General features: G+C 43.5%; 1 protein-coding gene across 1 annotated transcript in view; it reads right to left on the reverse strand.

Annotated features, from left to right (window-relative positions):
- Positions 1-607: 607 nt before the first annotated feature.
- The window catches only part of RGS9 (regulator of G protein signaling 9), a 67315-nt gene continuing 52008 nt past the window's right edge, over positions 608-15914 (reverse strand). Inside the window, exons 17-19 of the mRNA XM_082212491.1 lie at positions 13441-13558; positions 5130-5629; positions 608-3193 (exon numbers count right to left, since the gene is read on the reverse strand). Coding sequence (XP_082068617.1) covers positions 3037-3193; positions 5130-5629; positions 13441-13558 — 775 coding nt within the window. The 3' untranslated portion in view covers positions 608-3036. The remainder of the gene's footprint in view (positions 3194-5129; positions 5630-13440; positions 13559-15914) is intronic.

Raw genomic sequence — 15914 nt, forward strand, 5'->3', positions numbered from 1 at the left:
TCACACTAAAACATAGCCATAAACTTCAGAATGCAGCAAGAGGGGAGACCAGATTCCGGAGAATGTAAGTCGCTAAGAGGTGAAAAGCAGAATGTGTTCACATTCACACAAAGGCGCACACATTTTCCCTATTACGATGATCAAAGTTGAGAAAAATGAGAACACGGTGAACTCTACCAAGAAGTTACGGCCACAGGAATTTTTTAAAGGAAATTTGGTTTCCAGGATGTTGTTTTTTGAATAATAATAATCCCAGCACCTTGGAACAAAACCTAATAAAGAGAGCTGCTTTACATTACATGTTTGTGTACAAACACTCAAGTCTTCATTCTCAGACATGAAGGCAGCACTTTTGTTGGAAAGTGACCACCACGCATTAGCCCGCAACGTCTGCAAATCTGGTGCATTTAATTAAGGATTTCTTTATGCTCCGATGGATTTACCGTTGTGCATGTATTGATTTTATACGTGTAAACCACTTGGAAGGCATTTGGGCATGTGATATACGAATTGATAAATAATAATAATAATAAAAAAATGAAATCAAAACAAGTAAAACGTAAGAGAGACACAACATGTTGATCATAAATATCCTATCGCAAGCAGAGTCATTCAAAGTAGTTTTATTTATAACTCATTAGAAGCAAAAACACTTGATACAGATAAAGGAAATATGCTCAATTATCAGGAAATCACCCATATAGAAAGGCAGCTATAGTGTGTAATGAGGGCAGACAGCTGAAAAAGCTGTGCAGTGTTGGTTTATTAAAGGCTAAAACAAATATATGAACATAGAGGAACGCTTGATGGAGATGCAGTCAATCTGCAAATTTCAGCTGAACCAAACACAGGGAAACAGAAGCAAAAAATAACCTCAGTGAGAAAGTGGGTAACAAATAAGGGGCTCGTGTTTCAGAAGAATATAGAAGTATCTGCTCTACAGTTTAGACTGGTTTTACATCCCAAATATTATGTGAATGGTTTGGTGATGTGCTGATAACTCTGTTAGAAAACTATTCTTTCCATACAGAACTAAATCCTACAGTTGCTTGGGAAGAGGGAATGGGTTTTAAACTTGTTTGAACCAAATCGAACTAGATTTGACAGTCTGATCCCCAAATTGTTTGTAGAGGTGTTTTGGATTTAGTGTTTCTGATCTTGTGACTGCTCCCAATTGTAGGGAAGGTCGTGGGGATGCGGGAGGGGAGAATACAGATTGAAAATGGACCTAATAAAGAACTGATCTGATATTGCGGTGCCATTGATGCAGGTACAAGTCCGAATGCATGGCTAGTATACAGAAGTGTTCTTAGTATTTAACTGTGTTATAATAATAATATTATAATAATTTATTATTTATACCCCGCCCATCTGACTGGGTTTCCCCAGCCACTCTGAGCAGCTTCCAACAGAAGACTAAAATACAATAACCTATTAAATATTAAAAGCTTCCCCAAACAGGGCTGCCTTCAGATGTCTTCTAAAAGTCTGGTACAGTGGTACCTTGGGTTAAGTACTTAACTCGTTCTGGAGGTCCGTTCTTAACCTGAAACTGTTCTTAACCTGAAGCACCACTTTAGCTAATGGGGCCTCCCGCTGCCGCTGCGCCGCCGGAGCACGATTTCTGTTCTCATCCTGAAGCAAAGTTCTTAACCCGAGGTACTATTTCTGGGTTATCAGAGCCTGTAACCTGAAGCATATGTAACCTGAAGCGTATGTAACCTGAAGTACCACTGTAGTTGTTTTTTACATCTGGTGGGAGGGCGTTCCACAGGGCATGTTAGCATGAAATGAGGTCTCTGGTCAACCATAAGATTATCACAAACATGAAGTTATTGCAGGCATCTCAGGCAGATAAATCGGTGCAGATGAGATCCAGAACGGTTCAGCGTGTGGACAGCTGGACAAAGACAGGGATGCCCTGTGTCTGTCTGTGTGGCTTCGGACAAAGTCATTCCCTTCAGCTGTTATTTATATATAAAACAGGAGTGATGGTGACTTACCTTTACAAAACTGTTGAGAATGCAACAAGATAAAAAGGATGAATAACATTGCAGCTGAAAGTTCTCTGTTCTCTAAGGGATTAAAAGTAAGAACAGACAACGGACTTCCAATTAGTCGTGTCAAGTGTTTGGCTTCGCTGAAATATGGACTATGTTGCAAGGCTGGAGCAACATAAAAAGGCAGGACCCTGCTACCAATATTTCATCAGCTTTATAATTACCCAGACATAGGATTGCCCAGAACCTGAGTCTGATTTCACTCAGAAGCTACAAGCTGTTTATCAGAAGGCAACCTTCATCATCACCAAGAGTCATGTGGATTTAGCAAATAACATTCAATATGAAACCACAAAAAAGAAGAAAAATGTGTCAATTTAGCTACATCAATTGCAGTAGAAGTTCCTGATAAGGAAATATCCCTTCACAGATGTTTGCAAAGGATTTTGTGAAGGGCAATTAAAGTTCAACAAAAAAATGTCATATTTATCTGATAAATGAAAATGATGTTGTATCAAACATATATTTTCCACTCCAAGATTTGAGTCTAACTCAGAGTTAGATATCGGGCCTGAAGAGTACCTGATGCTATAGCATTGTTGAAGCCAAGCAAATGTCAACCTAATCAGTACCTGGTTAGGAGATCTGTAGGAGATATACGTAAATCTGACCTTCCAAAGGAAGAGCAGGGCACAGGCATAATAAATACAAATGCAATAGTTCTGAAAGGCTAACAAAGCAGGAGAGTTTCCTAAATACACTTGATGTAGTTAAGAGTTACATAAAAGAAACCAGGAAGTGATGGCACTGAACTGCCAAAAAAAAGCCAACCTTAAATTTCTGAATTTTGAAATAAATATGTATCTGGATTCTTGCTTTGCAGTCCATGTGGATTATTCTCATTCTTTATTCCATTGCACTCCTTTTAACAGCATTATGAAATCAATCGAACTGTCGGAAATTATACCTGCCAATTCAGGAGCAGGATAAAAAAATAACCATTTAAAAATATCCAAACAGTGTCAAAGGCTTCTTTTTATCCAGCTTTTCCATCTTCTATCAGATTCTCCCATGGGCAGATAACTTCATTTGCAGAATCCTTGCAAGCCCAGTGGCTGCCCTCTTCTTCCTCCTCCAAATCTATTGGGTAGACCTTGCTCTCCAGAGGTATTTCCATTTTTATCTGGAAGAAGCTGGGATGCAAAATGAAAAACTCGTCACAGTGTGGGCATCTGCCAGACAGACATTCCAACAGCAAGGTGTTTGGCCTGGACTTTTGCTATTGTGATAAAATCAAAACAGGGGATGTTCCAGCACATCTGCCTATCAGTTCCCCATTACTATGGTTGCCTCAAATTGTTTCTGGGGCAACCAGAGGGTACTGTATTTTTTGCTCTATAAGACTCACTTTTTCCCTCCTAAAAAGTAAGGGGAAATGTCTGTGCGTCTTATGGGGCGAATGCAGGCTGCGCAGCTATCCCAGAAGCCAGAACAGCAAGAGGGATTGCTGCTTTCGCTGCGCAGCGATCCTTCTTGCTGTTCTGGCTTCTGAGATTCAGAATATTTTTTTCCCTTGTTTTCCTCCTCCAAAAACTAGGTGCGTCTTATGGTCTGGTGCGTCTTATAGAGCGAAAAATATAGTATGTGATTTGCATTCTGAGTCTAGAGGCTCCTGTCCCACAGATGTGGCTGGCTGATGTATTTGGAATTAATATGTGAATGAATTTATTTATTTTATTAAAACATGTGTATCCCACCTTTCAGTTCTACAGTGGAACCTACAAAGTGGCTCCCAACCACAATAAATTAATAACTGGAATACTAGGCTACTGATTCCTAAGGTGTAAGTTTTTTAAAAAATGCAAATGCTCTCACAGTTCAGAACTTATGGCTAAACCAGAAGTGGCTTCTTCCAAGAGACACACAAGGGGGGGTGTCCATCTAGAGATGGATGAATCTGTTAATTTGAGTTTCTCATTTTCCCAATCTTAAATTCAGTTCTCCACATTTCTGCAGACATATTTGATTTTTTATTTTTTTTAAATCCTCATGAAAATCTATCAGTATTTCAGTGCAAATTTTCCCCCAATAAAAACATTTTTGTAGTTCAAAAAATTATGGTCAATGTTTTTTTTATGTATGTAACTATAAGAGCTAGGATTCTTTATGCACAGAAATGGAAAGATGAGGAAGTTCCCATCAAAGAAGAATAGATAAGCAAGGTAATGGACTATGTTGAATCAGCAATGTTAACAGCTAAAATAAGGGGACTTAACAATGACTGCTTCACTGAAGAACAGTAGTCTTTTTCAGACTATTTATAAAGAAATGATATAATATGGTGAATTCGTGAGCAGGATTTGAACTATGAGCAACAGAAATCATTGTACTATGATTATGATACGAGAGAGGGAAGATAGGGTGCAGCATAGAGGTGGGGAGAAAACACCAACAAAAATGGGATGGGAAGTCTATAAAACAAAAGAAAAAAATATTATGTATTGGGATTTTATGTGAGATTTGTGGAAATTTAAGAAAATATATTTGGGGGCAAAACATTTTTGCATGCAGTTTTGACTAATATACACATTTTTGTAAGCAATTTCTCCTAACATAGCAATGCATTTCTCCATGTTATTTTCACCAAGAGATGCATTTTTATGCACACTTTCATCTAATGGATGTATTTTAGTACACATTGGTTGGAGAACTGAACCCCCACAGTTCAGAGACATTTCCATTCATGTACAGTGGTACCTTGGTTTACAACCATAATCCGTTCTGGAGGTCCATTGGTAAACCAAAACAGGTTGTAACCCAAGGCGCGCTTTCGTAAATGGGGCCTCCCCCAAAAAATTGTTCGTAATAATAATACAAAAAGGTTGTAATCCAAAGAAAAGGTTGCAAACCGGGACATGCACTTCCGGGTTTGATGTGTTTGTAATCCAAAACCTATGCAAACCAAGACATACGCAAACCAAGGTATCACTGTATTGGTTAGATAACAACGGCAAATTAGATATTTTCTCATTAAGATGCATACACAATCAGAGTTCTTCCCAATCCTTATCACCCCTTATAGCAGCTCTCAAAGCAAAGCACGATGGAATAACTCAGAGGGATACTCACTTGGACACTTTTTTGGACCTCTGTTGCAGTTGTGGGTTCAGACCATCTAGTGGTTGCACTTTCCCATGAGTCACTCCAGGGCACTTGGGTGAGAACGTTGCAAACATTGGAGAGTTCAAGCATCCCAGTTTGAGGAACCTGCTGAGGGATGAGGACATCTGGGGCTTGGGCAGCAGCTTGGTCTTAGAGCTCATAGGGTACTGGGAGCTGCGGCAGGGCTCCAGCTCAGAATCCATGGCAATCTCAGTGCTTTCCATGAAGGAAGGGGCGGAGTTAGAGCTAGGCCCATCCCAGTTCCTGCCCGTGACAGAGGTGCTGTCTGGGGCTACCTTAACAGAGGAGGAGCTAGCGCTGTTTGGTAGAGTAATGCGCCCAGGGCACTGGAGAGGACGATCACTAGGCACACGGCGTGAGGAAGAGAAAGCATTGGACGTAGACAGAAAGTCAGAGGTACCACTGTAAATGGCCAGATGGGGAACAGGAGCAGTGAATTGGCACAACTGCATGGAAGAAAAGGAGAACATTTACAGCACAGGAAGCAGAGTGGAAATCCTAGGAAGCATGGGCATGTTGTATCTGCCAGCCTTTCTCATGCTCCCACCTCTTTACCTGAAGGCCCACAAAACCATGGAGCTAGTCCTGATTTGGATCTCTTTCCCACCTCACCTTTAGCTAGTTAGGAAAAGGTAAAGGGACCCCTGACCATTAGGTCCAGTCATGGCCGACTCTGGGGTTGCAGCGCTCATCTCGCTCTATAGGCCGAGGGAGCCGGTGTACAGCTTCCGGGTCATGTGGCCAGCATGACTAAGCCGCTTCTGGCTAACCAGAGCAGCGCACGGAAACGCCGTTTAACTTCCCGCTGAAGCGGTACCTATTTATCTACTTGCACTTTGATGTGCTTTCGAACTGCTAGGTTGGCAGGAGCAGGGACTGAGCAACGGGAGCTCACCCCGTCGCGGGGATTCGAACCGCCGACCTTCTGATCGGCAAGTCCTCGGCTCTGTGGTTTAAACCACAGCGCCACCCGCGTCCCTTTAGCTAGTTACCACCACATAATATGACCCATCCCATTGCTGCTAGTTGTTCTCAGAAAGGACTTGGGTAAGGATATGCCTCTAAAAAATTAATCTCCATTACATGCTGCAAGTTTCTTTAGACAAGGAGAGGTGCTTCAATATCAGACTGAAATGCATATAAATGAAGGGTGGAAGGATAACATAATGATGAGGTGAATGGTGGGAAGAAACTCTACTATTACTGTTGCAGCTGTGGGTCACATTAAGTCCCCCCCCCCAAAAAAAGATTGTTGTATTAACATTTGGACCCCAAGGGCTACAGAGACTGGAACAAAACTCTTCTTTTCCCATCCTATATCCAGACAGATCTAAGTCAGCTGACCCATAAGGCTTTTTATTTAATTCTTTGAAACATTAGCTAATCTGGCCAGCCATCTTGCTTCACCTGAAGGAAGGATGCACATAATTCGACTGATCTTCTTATTGCTGTTTCCCACCCTCCATTCTATCCAGCAGTCGCCCCCCCCCCCGAAGATTTCAGATCTTCAATCAGATGTGGGGCTTATTGCTTTAGTTCTGTCCCGCGTTCTAATGTTCCCTTTACATTGAAGTATCTTGTGTTATGGAACGATGGCTTCTTGATCAATATACCAGCATGCCATGCTAAATGTTAAATGGCAGTAAAGAAGAGTTTGCTGATACAATGCTCCAGATTTTGTCAGTGCAAAACTCCTGTGATTCTCCGAGTTGGCAGGGTTGCAAACAATTCACATGGAAACGAGTGTTAAAACTTTCACTAGATTCCACCATGAGCACATAAAATGTGAAAAGGAACATCACAAAGATAAATGAAAGTGATGGTCTGAATACTGCCAAAGTTGCCTTTCAATACAGTTATGTGCAAAGCAATGTACAAAGTACCCAATAACCAATAAAAGTTGCTACTAAACATAGAAAAAAGTTAGTGCATTAAAAGGGGAGGACGAAAATACAGTGGTACCTCAGGTTAAGTGCTTAATTCATTCCGGAGGTCCGTTCTTAACCTGAAACTGTTCTTAACCTGAAGCACCACTTTAGCTAATGGGGCCTCCTGCTGCTGCCGCACCACCGGAGCACGATTTCTCTTCTCATCCTGAAGCAAAGTTCTTAACCTGAAGCACTATTTCTGGGTTAGCGGAGTCTGTAACCTGAAGCGTATGTAACCTGAGGTACCACTGTAATACCTATCCAATTCAAGTACAGTGGTGCCTCGCAAGACGAAATTACTGTATTTTTTGCTCTATAACACGCACCAGACCATAATACGCGCGTAGTTTTTAGAGGAGGAAAATCCGTAGGCATGCCACCTGTAGACATTCCCTCCATAACACGCACAGACATTTCCCCTTAGTTTTTAGGAGGAAAAAAGTGAGTGTTATGGTGCAAAAAATACGGTAATTCGTTCCGTGAGTTTTGTCGTCTTGCGATTTTTTTCGTCTTGCGAAGCACGGTGTCGGAAAAGTTTTGGAAAAGCTTCAAAAATCACCAAAGTCTTTAAAAACCTCAAAAAAGGCTACCACACCGCGTTCTATGAGTTGCTCCTCGAAGTCAAGTCGCAACTGTATTAACGGTGTTAAGGAAAAGGAAACAAACTTGCAAGACGTTTCCGTCTTGCGAAGCAAGTCCATAGGGAAAATCGTCTTGCGAAGCAACTCAAAACACCAAAAACCCTTTCGTCTAGCGAGTTTTTTGTCTTGCAAGGCATTCGTCTTGCAAGGTACCACTGTAAAGATGTTTAATTAAAGCTTTGACACACTGTAATAAATTCTGGTATTCTACTTAAAAGACATGGTCCTGGGAAGAAAGAATCTCACTTTGAATGTCAGCTTCTCCTTCCCATCTCTTACCAAGTTCTTAATTTTTTTTCAAAAGTAGGGTAAGAGAAACATTTTCTCTCTCTTCTTTTCTCAATGATCAGGTGAAGTACATTCGGAGTTGCATGACAAAGCCAAAGCTGCTGATGTAGATATGTTGCTGGTGGAATGAATACATGAAGACAGATGGGAGAAAATATGGGGAATATGAATTTACGCACGGCCTTGATATATGCCAATAAATGAAATGGTGCCAGTCATATTGATGCAAGCCGGAAGGAAGTGATATTTGATGGCAGGTACCCAAGGACGATGATCCAGGAATTCATCAGTGACACTCAAATAACCTCTAACAAAATGGCTTGATATTTTATAGGGCATTTGCCCTGAATTGTTTAACTTTATAAAAATTGCATGTTTCGCTTACTTTGTGCCATGTACCATATGTAACGAAAGGCTTGTGGACCGATAAAAATGTGATGGAGCCAACCCTATAATTCTGTCTAACTAAATAATTGCATGCACAGAATTCTCCCGCAAGTGCAAAGGAATTTCCCACCCACCCCCTGCTTTCCCCCTAAGTCTGCTCTGGCCCCACCCCCACCCCCAACCCTCTAGAGTGGAGAGTTTGGTTGCGCTTGTGGGAGTTGTTCTGCACATGCAATGATTTAAGTTGGATGCAACCTAAACAGCAATAAAGTATTCAAACATGGCTATTTGTTTCAGTGGGTGCCCTTGCATTTTAAAGAACTAACTCATAAGTGCAAACTCTAATGTGGCTTAGTTCTGTGTTGTCATTTTTCTAAAGTGAAAAAAGGGAAGCTTCAAAGTTTAACTGATAGCCGATTATCGTGTTGAACAACAGTTCAGACTACGTGAGCCTGCCTGACCATTAATGTCTTCTTCTGAGAACCTTCTAGGTATGGGGAGATTGCCTTTTTGAGTATTGCCATATCGTCTCTGGAACTCCCTCCACCGAAAGATCAAAGAATTGCCTTCTTGGGTCTCATTTCGGCATCAGGTTAAGACTTAATCTGTGCAACAAGGTTTCTAACTGAGCTCTGCTTTTCAAAATGGTTTGGTTTGGTTATTTAAGTGTTTGTTGTTTTCTAGTCTGCTTTGTGGCTATCTAATTTCTCTGTTGAATTAGACACGCTGTAGAGAAGAGACCAACAAATCCTAAACCAAATATAATGGAGAATACATAGGAATAGCCCATCAAGCAGAGACAGAATGGTGTGATCTTGCACAGATACTGGGCTTACATTGCAACTACTGTCAGGAATTGTCCTTCACGCATGAGGTGGGATGCCTTTTAGGCAGTCACCCCTTGGGGAATGGATCCAAGTGTAACTTCACTCTTTTCACTAGATTCACTACACGCTTTGCAGTAGCATAATTGTGTTCCCAGTAATTTTGTGATCTTTCCCCACCACCACTTTTTCCTGCCTTGTGACTGTGGGATAGAGGAGCAAATAGTGGCCAGGTTGAAATCAGCTTCCCTTTATGAAAGCTGCATTCCTATGCCCACTTACTTAGAAGTACATCTAAGTACAGGTGTATAGGACTGGGGTGTGTATAGTTAGGATAAGGATGTAAATGAGGAGCTTCTGAAGACTATTAGGCTCTGGTATTGCTACAAACACAGCCAGTAGAAGGCAGTTTTAGAAGATGGTACCTTATGATTAAGACATGTAGCAAGACTTAATGTTGACAAATTAAGTAGAAGCCTACCTAATTTGACATTGTCTTACACAATGGGTTTTTCAAGCTCTCTTGAAGCACTAAGGATCGACGTATGCACTATTCACCAGTATTTTAGAAAAGGAAAACCAATTCAAACCAATGGGACAGAGGCAACACAGTATGAACAAATGAAAGACGCACAGAAGAGAGGCAAAAGACATGACAGACAAGCACAGTGATGGTTTCGCTTTCTAGTTTTATTTGACCAGAGGAGATAAAAGAAAGGAAAAGTGAGAAAAATAAAGCAGTATTCTGAAATCCCACTAGAAGTCCCCCTCTTCTTAATTTATTTAACTAGATGTGAAGCCCATTCCATCTTGGGCATTTAACAGAAAATGAAAAGCAATGACATCATATACATGCACTGATATATTTGCTACAAGGAAAGAAAGATGGAAGACAGCACAAGCTTAGAGGCCAACAAACAGGCTTACAGCTCTGTGGTATCTTAAGCAGTTTTCAAGCTTTCTACTGGTGAACTTGAACTCTTTCCACACTGAAGCCAACCTACTCATTACAAAGGGTTTTAGGGTACCTTTTAGGGCATACTGGGTGGAATTCAGTGTAGTGCTAAATGGGATATTTGTGCACAGCCAAACCTCCAGAGCAGATGGGGAGAAGGGGCGAGCGGACGTCATTCAATGCACACAACTTAGTTGAATCTCACCCACTATGTCCTTGGCCTTACAGTCATCCCATGTAAATGGAGAATGTATCCTACAATGCTTCCAATGCTCTTCTGTCACTGTACATTGCGGGGGGGGGGGGGCATCAACACTGATGGGCATGCACTTTTTGGCTGCCACTGCTGAAGTTACCACTGAAGAAGTCCCCAAGGAACCTCAAGGTTGCCTGAAACACAGTTTGAAACCTCTTGCTTCAGGCTATTCTGTTGTTTCCATGTTGGCCTCGATAAACAAAAAGGCAAGACAAGGTATGGGGTTTCCTTTAATGAGCTAATCTCCATAGTCGCATTTTCAAACTTGAGTGCTTCATGGGACTCTGCTTACGAAATAAATGCTTATAACCAGATAATAATAATAATAATAATAATAATAATAATAATAATAATAATAATATAATAATAATAATAATAATAATAATAATAATAATAATAATAATAATTTATTATTTATACCCCACCCATCTGGCTGGGTTTCCCCAGCCACTCTGGGCGGCTTCCAACAGAATATTAAAAAACCTATTAAACATTAAAAGCTTCCCTAAACAGGGCTGCCTTCAGATATCTTCTAAAAGTCTGGTAGTTGTTTATCTCTTTGACATCTGATGGGAGGGCATTCCACAGGGTGGGTGCCACTACCGAGAAGGCCCTCTGCCTGGTTCTCTGTAGCTTTGCTTCTCGCAGTGAGGGAACTGTCAGAAGGCCCTCGGCGCTGGACCTCAGTGTCCGGGCAGAACGATGGAGGTGGAGAAGCTCCTTCAGGTATATTGGACCGAGGCGGTTTACAGCTTTAAAGGTCAGCACCAAGACTTTGAATTGTGCTCGGAAACCCAGAACAAACTTAGTTGGTCTCTAAGGTGCTACTGGACAACATTTTTATTTATTTCCCTTGGCTACCTTTACACTTCCTTGAGCTGGTAGAAGCTATCACTCCTACACTGCTTTTAATATTGCATTTTTGTGGGGTGGGGGGGAGGGTATTTTCTCACAGCCTTTTTGACTGTGGTGTTCTGTTTGCCACTGTCAGAGTGCATTTTGCAGGAAATGATGAAATGCAGTGACAAAGAGGAGAGAGAAACTGCAAGCAAGCCCAGAGATGGAGCAGATGATAAAGAGATATAAATCATACAGCTGAAATAACTTAATGGGAAAAGAGATGAGTAGGAGGGAGTCCCGATTCCATTCAGATGCCCATAAGATTCCGGAATGTTTTAAACACTTCTTGATCCAGACTTATGAAGTTGTTTTTGGATTAGGGGTTTTTTTTTTTTTTTTGAGAGGGTGTGAGGAGGCAAGCATTTAAGTCCTCCTGACTATGCCCACGAAGGAAACAAGAGAGGCTACTTTTTATTCAACACTTCCAGTCAGTACAACTCCGATGGCTTTGACCTATGTTATTTTCAGTCTACACACCAAGCAGGGATAGATCCCTATGGCTGTCAACTGGCTTTCCACACTACGGCAGAGAAAAAGCCTCTTGCCTAGAATACCATATCTCAATTCTTAAACTTTCAGCAAACGCAGGGGTAGTTAACATGGCTACCACTCGTCAGTCATGTGATCCTCCCTCCACAAACAAGATGCAGACAAATTGCTTGCCTTGTGTTCCAGGGGGTTGGCTGTTGGAGTCAACACAGGCCAGCTGCTTGCCAGAACAGGCCTCAAGACCGCCGTAGAGTGCTGCAAGAATATTAGGAAGATTCCTTCCGAAAAGCACCCGTCTTCTTACTTTACAGTATGGCAGCCCCATGTGCACGCCTCTAAGATATTAGGTTCCCATCTTTGGGGAATTTCACAGCAAATAAAACCAAATGGGACTTGGAGCTAGGTGGAGGAAAACGAATGTTCTCCATTTGTTAGCTTACCTTTTAATAAAAGAACCCTAAGGAACATTGGAAGCTGCCTGATATTGAGTCAAGACTATTGATCCATCCAGTTCAGTATTCTCTACCCTGATGGACAGCAGCTTTCCAGGGGATATCTCCAGCCCTACCCAGAGATGTTAGGGACTTAACTTGGGGCCTTCAACATGCAGAGTAGATGCTCCAACCCCCCAAGCTATGGCCCTCCCTGTTAGGGAGGCTCTGAATCCATAAAGGACTTCCCCTCTCTATGACCAAGTTGCACCCCGGCCAACTGATACTCCTATTCCGCTCAAACAAATATGCATTTGAGCAGACAGCTGCTTCAAGTTGCTTCGGAAATGCGGATTGCATGTTTACATGCACAAGACCACAATACGTACTGCTTGTTAATTCGTATGGGCCAATTGCGGCCGCTTGGTTCTGTGCTTAACACCAACAAATACTGATCAGAAGACCTAATCCCCAAGCATACCCTGAAAAGAAAGGGGGGAAATAATCTACCCTTTGTTTGATATTTAACCGTCTGAACTGTTTGCATGGCAAGGTGAGGGGTGCCTGAGCGGTGTTAAGTATGCACCCTTATTTAGGATTCCTCAACAGTGCCCGGAAACCAGAATAAGCTCTGCCCTGTGCCTCACAGCACACTTTTGCCATCTCTTCCCCTCCATCCTTTGCAGGCAGCGGGAGAAGAGGGAAGCCAGTTGCCATGGTATCTCGATTTCCGAATATTTAGAACCGGGAGGGATGTTCCAGGCAGTTTATAGAAAACATTGTTTCCTTGCCTTGTTTAAAACACACACACACACACAAGCCCATTTGATATGGGGAAAGTCACTGTGAGGTTCACATGGCAACTTCTGCCATCTGCGTTCAACGATTCTACCAGCGATGGCTTGTGAAGTGACATTACTCTGGGCGCCATGGCAACAACATGCTGTGTGGAAAGGAGGGATGGAGAGCACAGAGAAATGTTTCGTATAATGACGAAGCACCACTGCCACCTGCAGGGAGGAGACAGGAAATGCAGCTCTACATTCAGCCAACACCCTGACGACTCCTCCGCTTGGCCTTTTCACCAACACCTGAGCCCTACTTAGCAGGTGGGGGGTCCTGCTTGAGCTGGCTTCTACGATCTAGCTTGCTCATAACCTGGGTGATGTCCACGTTGGCCGCTGCTTCTTTCGCCTTGGCTTCTTCCTCCTGTTGCCTCAAGACGACGGGGCTGGGGCTGGAGCGGAGGTGCCGGCGAGCAAACGGATTATTAGAGCTAAAAAAGAAAACAGAGGAGAAGACAGTAAGGGGAGGGTCGTTGTGTACGACAGTGGAAGGCGGACGTATCTGAGGGCGTCTGGGGAGGCAGAAAAACACAGGAGCGTCGAGAAACCACATCAAACCCAGCTCTGCGCCAATGGATTAATCAGTGCCTGTTTACAAAACGAATTGCCCTGGGATAACATCCCATAAACTCAGTGTGGTTTAGTGGTTAAGTGCGGTAGTCTTGTAATCTGGGGAACCGGGTTCGCTTCCCCGCTCCTCCACATGCAGCTGCTGGGAGACTTTGGGCTAGTCACACTTCTCTGAAGTCTCTCAGCCCCACTCACCTCACAGAGTGTTTGTTGTGGGGGGGGGAGGGAAAAGGAGATTGTTAGCCGTTTTGAGACTAGTGATAAAGCGGGATATCAAATCCAAACTCTTCTTCTTCTTCTATACAGACAGGGGGAATGAATCAGGGGTTGAATCAAACTGCTCTGGAGGGTAGGACTCGAACCAATGTCTTCAAGTTACAAGAAAGAAGATTCCGACTAAACCTTTCTGACAGGGAGAGTTGTTCGACGGTGGAACGGTCTCCCTCGGGAGGTTGTGGACTCTCCCTTCCTTGGAGGTTTTTAAGCACAGTTTGGATGGCCATCTGTCATGGATGCTTTAGCTGAGATTCATGCATTGCAGGGGGCTGGACTAGATGGCCTTTGGGGGCGTCTTCCAACTCTGCAATTCTATGAAAGGGAGACAGCAAATGCTGGAAAGGTCAGAGGTCCTTGCCTTTCATCCCAGGGCTGGATGAAGAACATGTGGCTGTTGCCGGGCTCCAACTCCCATCAGCCCTAAATGTTGGCCATGCTGGCATGGGCTGATGAGAGTTGGGAGAGCACAACAACATCTGGAGCGCTGCAAGGTCCCCATCCCTATCTCAGGGTTAGAGGTAGCTCCACCCTTTCTGTAGCATATTTGCTGCACCTACATCGATGTTCCACACTTTCAGTGGCAAATGTGTGCACATCAAAGGGAGAGCAAGATTTCCTACATCAAATAACATGACGTCATTACTCCTTTGGCGCCGCTGGTCTCAGACTCAGGATGGCAGACTCTGGGGGAAGATGAGCACAGAGACGAGAAAGAGTGGGAGGAGGAGGCTGCAACAGATGGAAGCCTCCCTCTGAACTCATCTGGTTCTAATGTTGAGACAGGAGAGAGAACTGTCAAGAGTCTCAGGAGGACTCTGAGCTTGGGGTGGCCAAGCAGGATTCAGATAGGGAGGTGAGTCCGATGCTTTCTCCCAGGACAAGGTCGTGACGCTGGAGAAAGAAGGTCTGCCTTAAAACTTGATGGCTTGGTGTGGGAAACTTGTTGGGACAACTTCTCAGCTCCTGCACTTCTTGTTACCAACCCTGGACTCATGAACCCTGTCCCCTGGCTTCTAGACTGGGCTCATCCCCACCAACCCTTTGCTTTGTGAGATCTTCAGGACTGCATAAGCTCATTTCCTGCCGCCACTTTAGGTAAAGGTAAAGGTACCCCTGCCCGAACGGGCCAGTCTTGACAGACTGTGGGGTTTGTGCGCCCATCTCACATTTATTGGCCGGGGGCCAGCGCTGTCCGGGGACACTTTCCGGGTCACGTGGCCAGCGTGACATCGCTGCTCTGGCGAGCCAGAGCCGCACACGGAACGCCGTTTACCTTCCCGCTGGTAAACGGTACCTATTTATCTACTTGCACCCGGGGGTGCTTTCGAACTGCTAGGTGGGCAGGCGCTGGGACCGAACAGCGGGAGCGCACCCCGCCGCGGGGATTCGAACCGCCGACCTTTCGATCGGCAAGCCCTAGGCGTTGAGGCTTTAGCCCACAGCGCCACCCGCGTCCCACGCCGCCACTTTACTCATGCCTTATAAAGATCACTTTTGGGTTATCTGAGGCCCTTCTCTGTGTCCCCCATCCTAGAGAGGTTCAAAGGGTGGCAACAAGAGAACAGGCCTTTTCTGTGGTGGCTCCTGATTGTAGAATGCTCTCCCCAGAGAGGCTTGCCTGGCGCCATCACTACATGTCTTTAGGCACCAGGCAAAAACATTTCTCTTTACCAAGGCCTATGGCTATTAAATAATCTATGGCCCGTGAAAGCATGAGGGAGTGGACTCTTATTAAGATGACTATTTGATTATTGGTGGTCTGTATGTTTTTATCACTGATATTCTGTAATGTATTTTTAATATTGTACATTGGGATCTTCTGATAAAGGGCAAAATATATGTTGAATAAATAACAACAACAACAACAACAATAAACACCCACATTTTTGAGTAGAGATCTCTGATGGGTAAGGTTCAGAGTACTATAAAGAATTCCAAGAG

Source organism: Podarcis vaucheri (assembly GCF_965113315.1).
Source record: "Podarcis vaucheri genome assembly, chromosome: 2".
Taxonomy (NCBI): Eukaryota; Metazoa; Chordata; class Lepidosauria; order Squamata; family Lacertidae; genus Podarcis; species Podarcis vaucheri.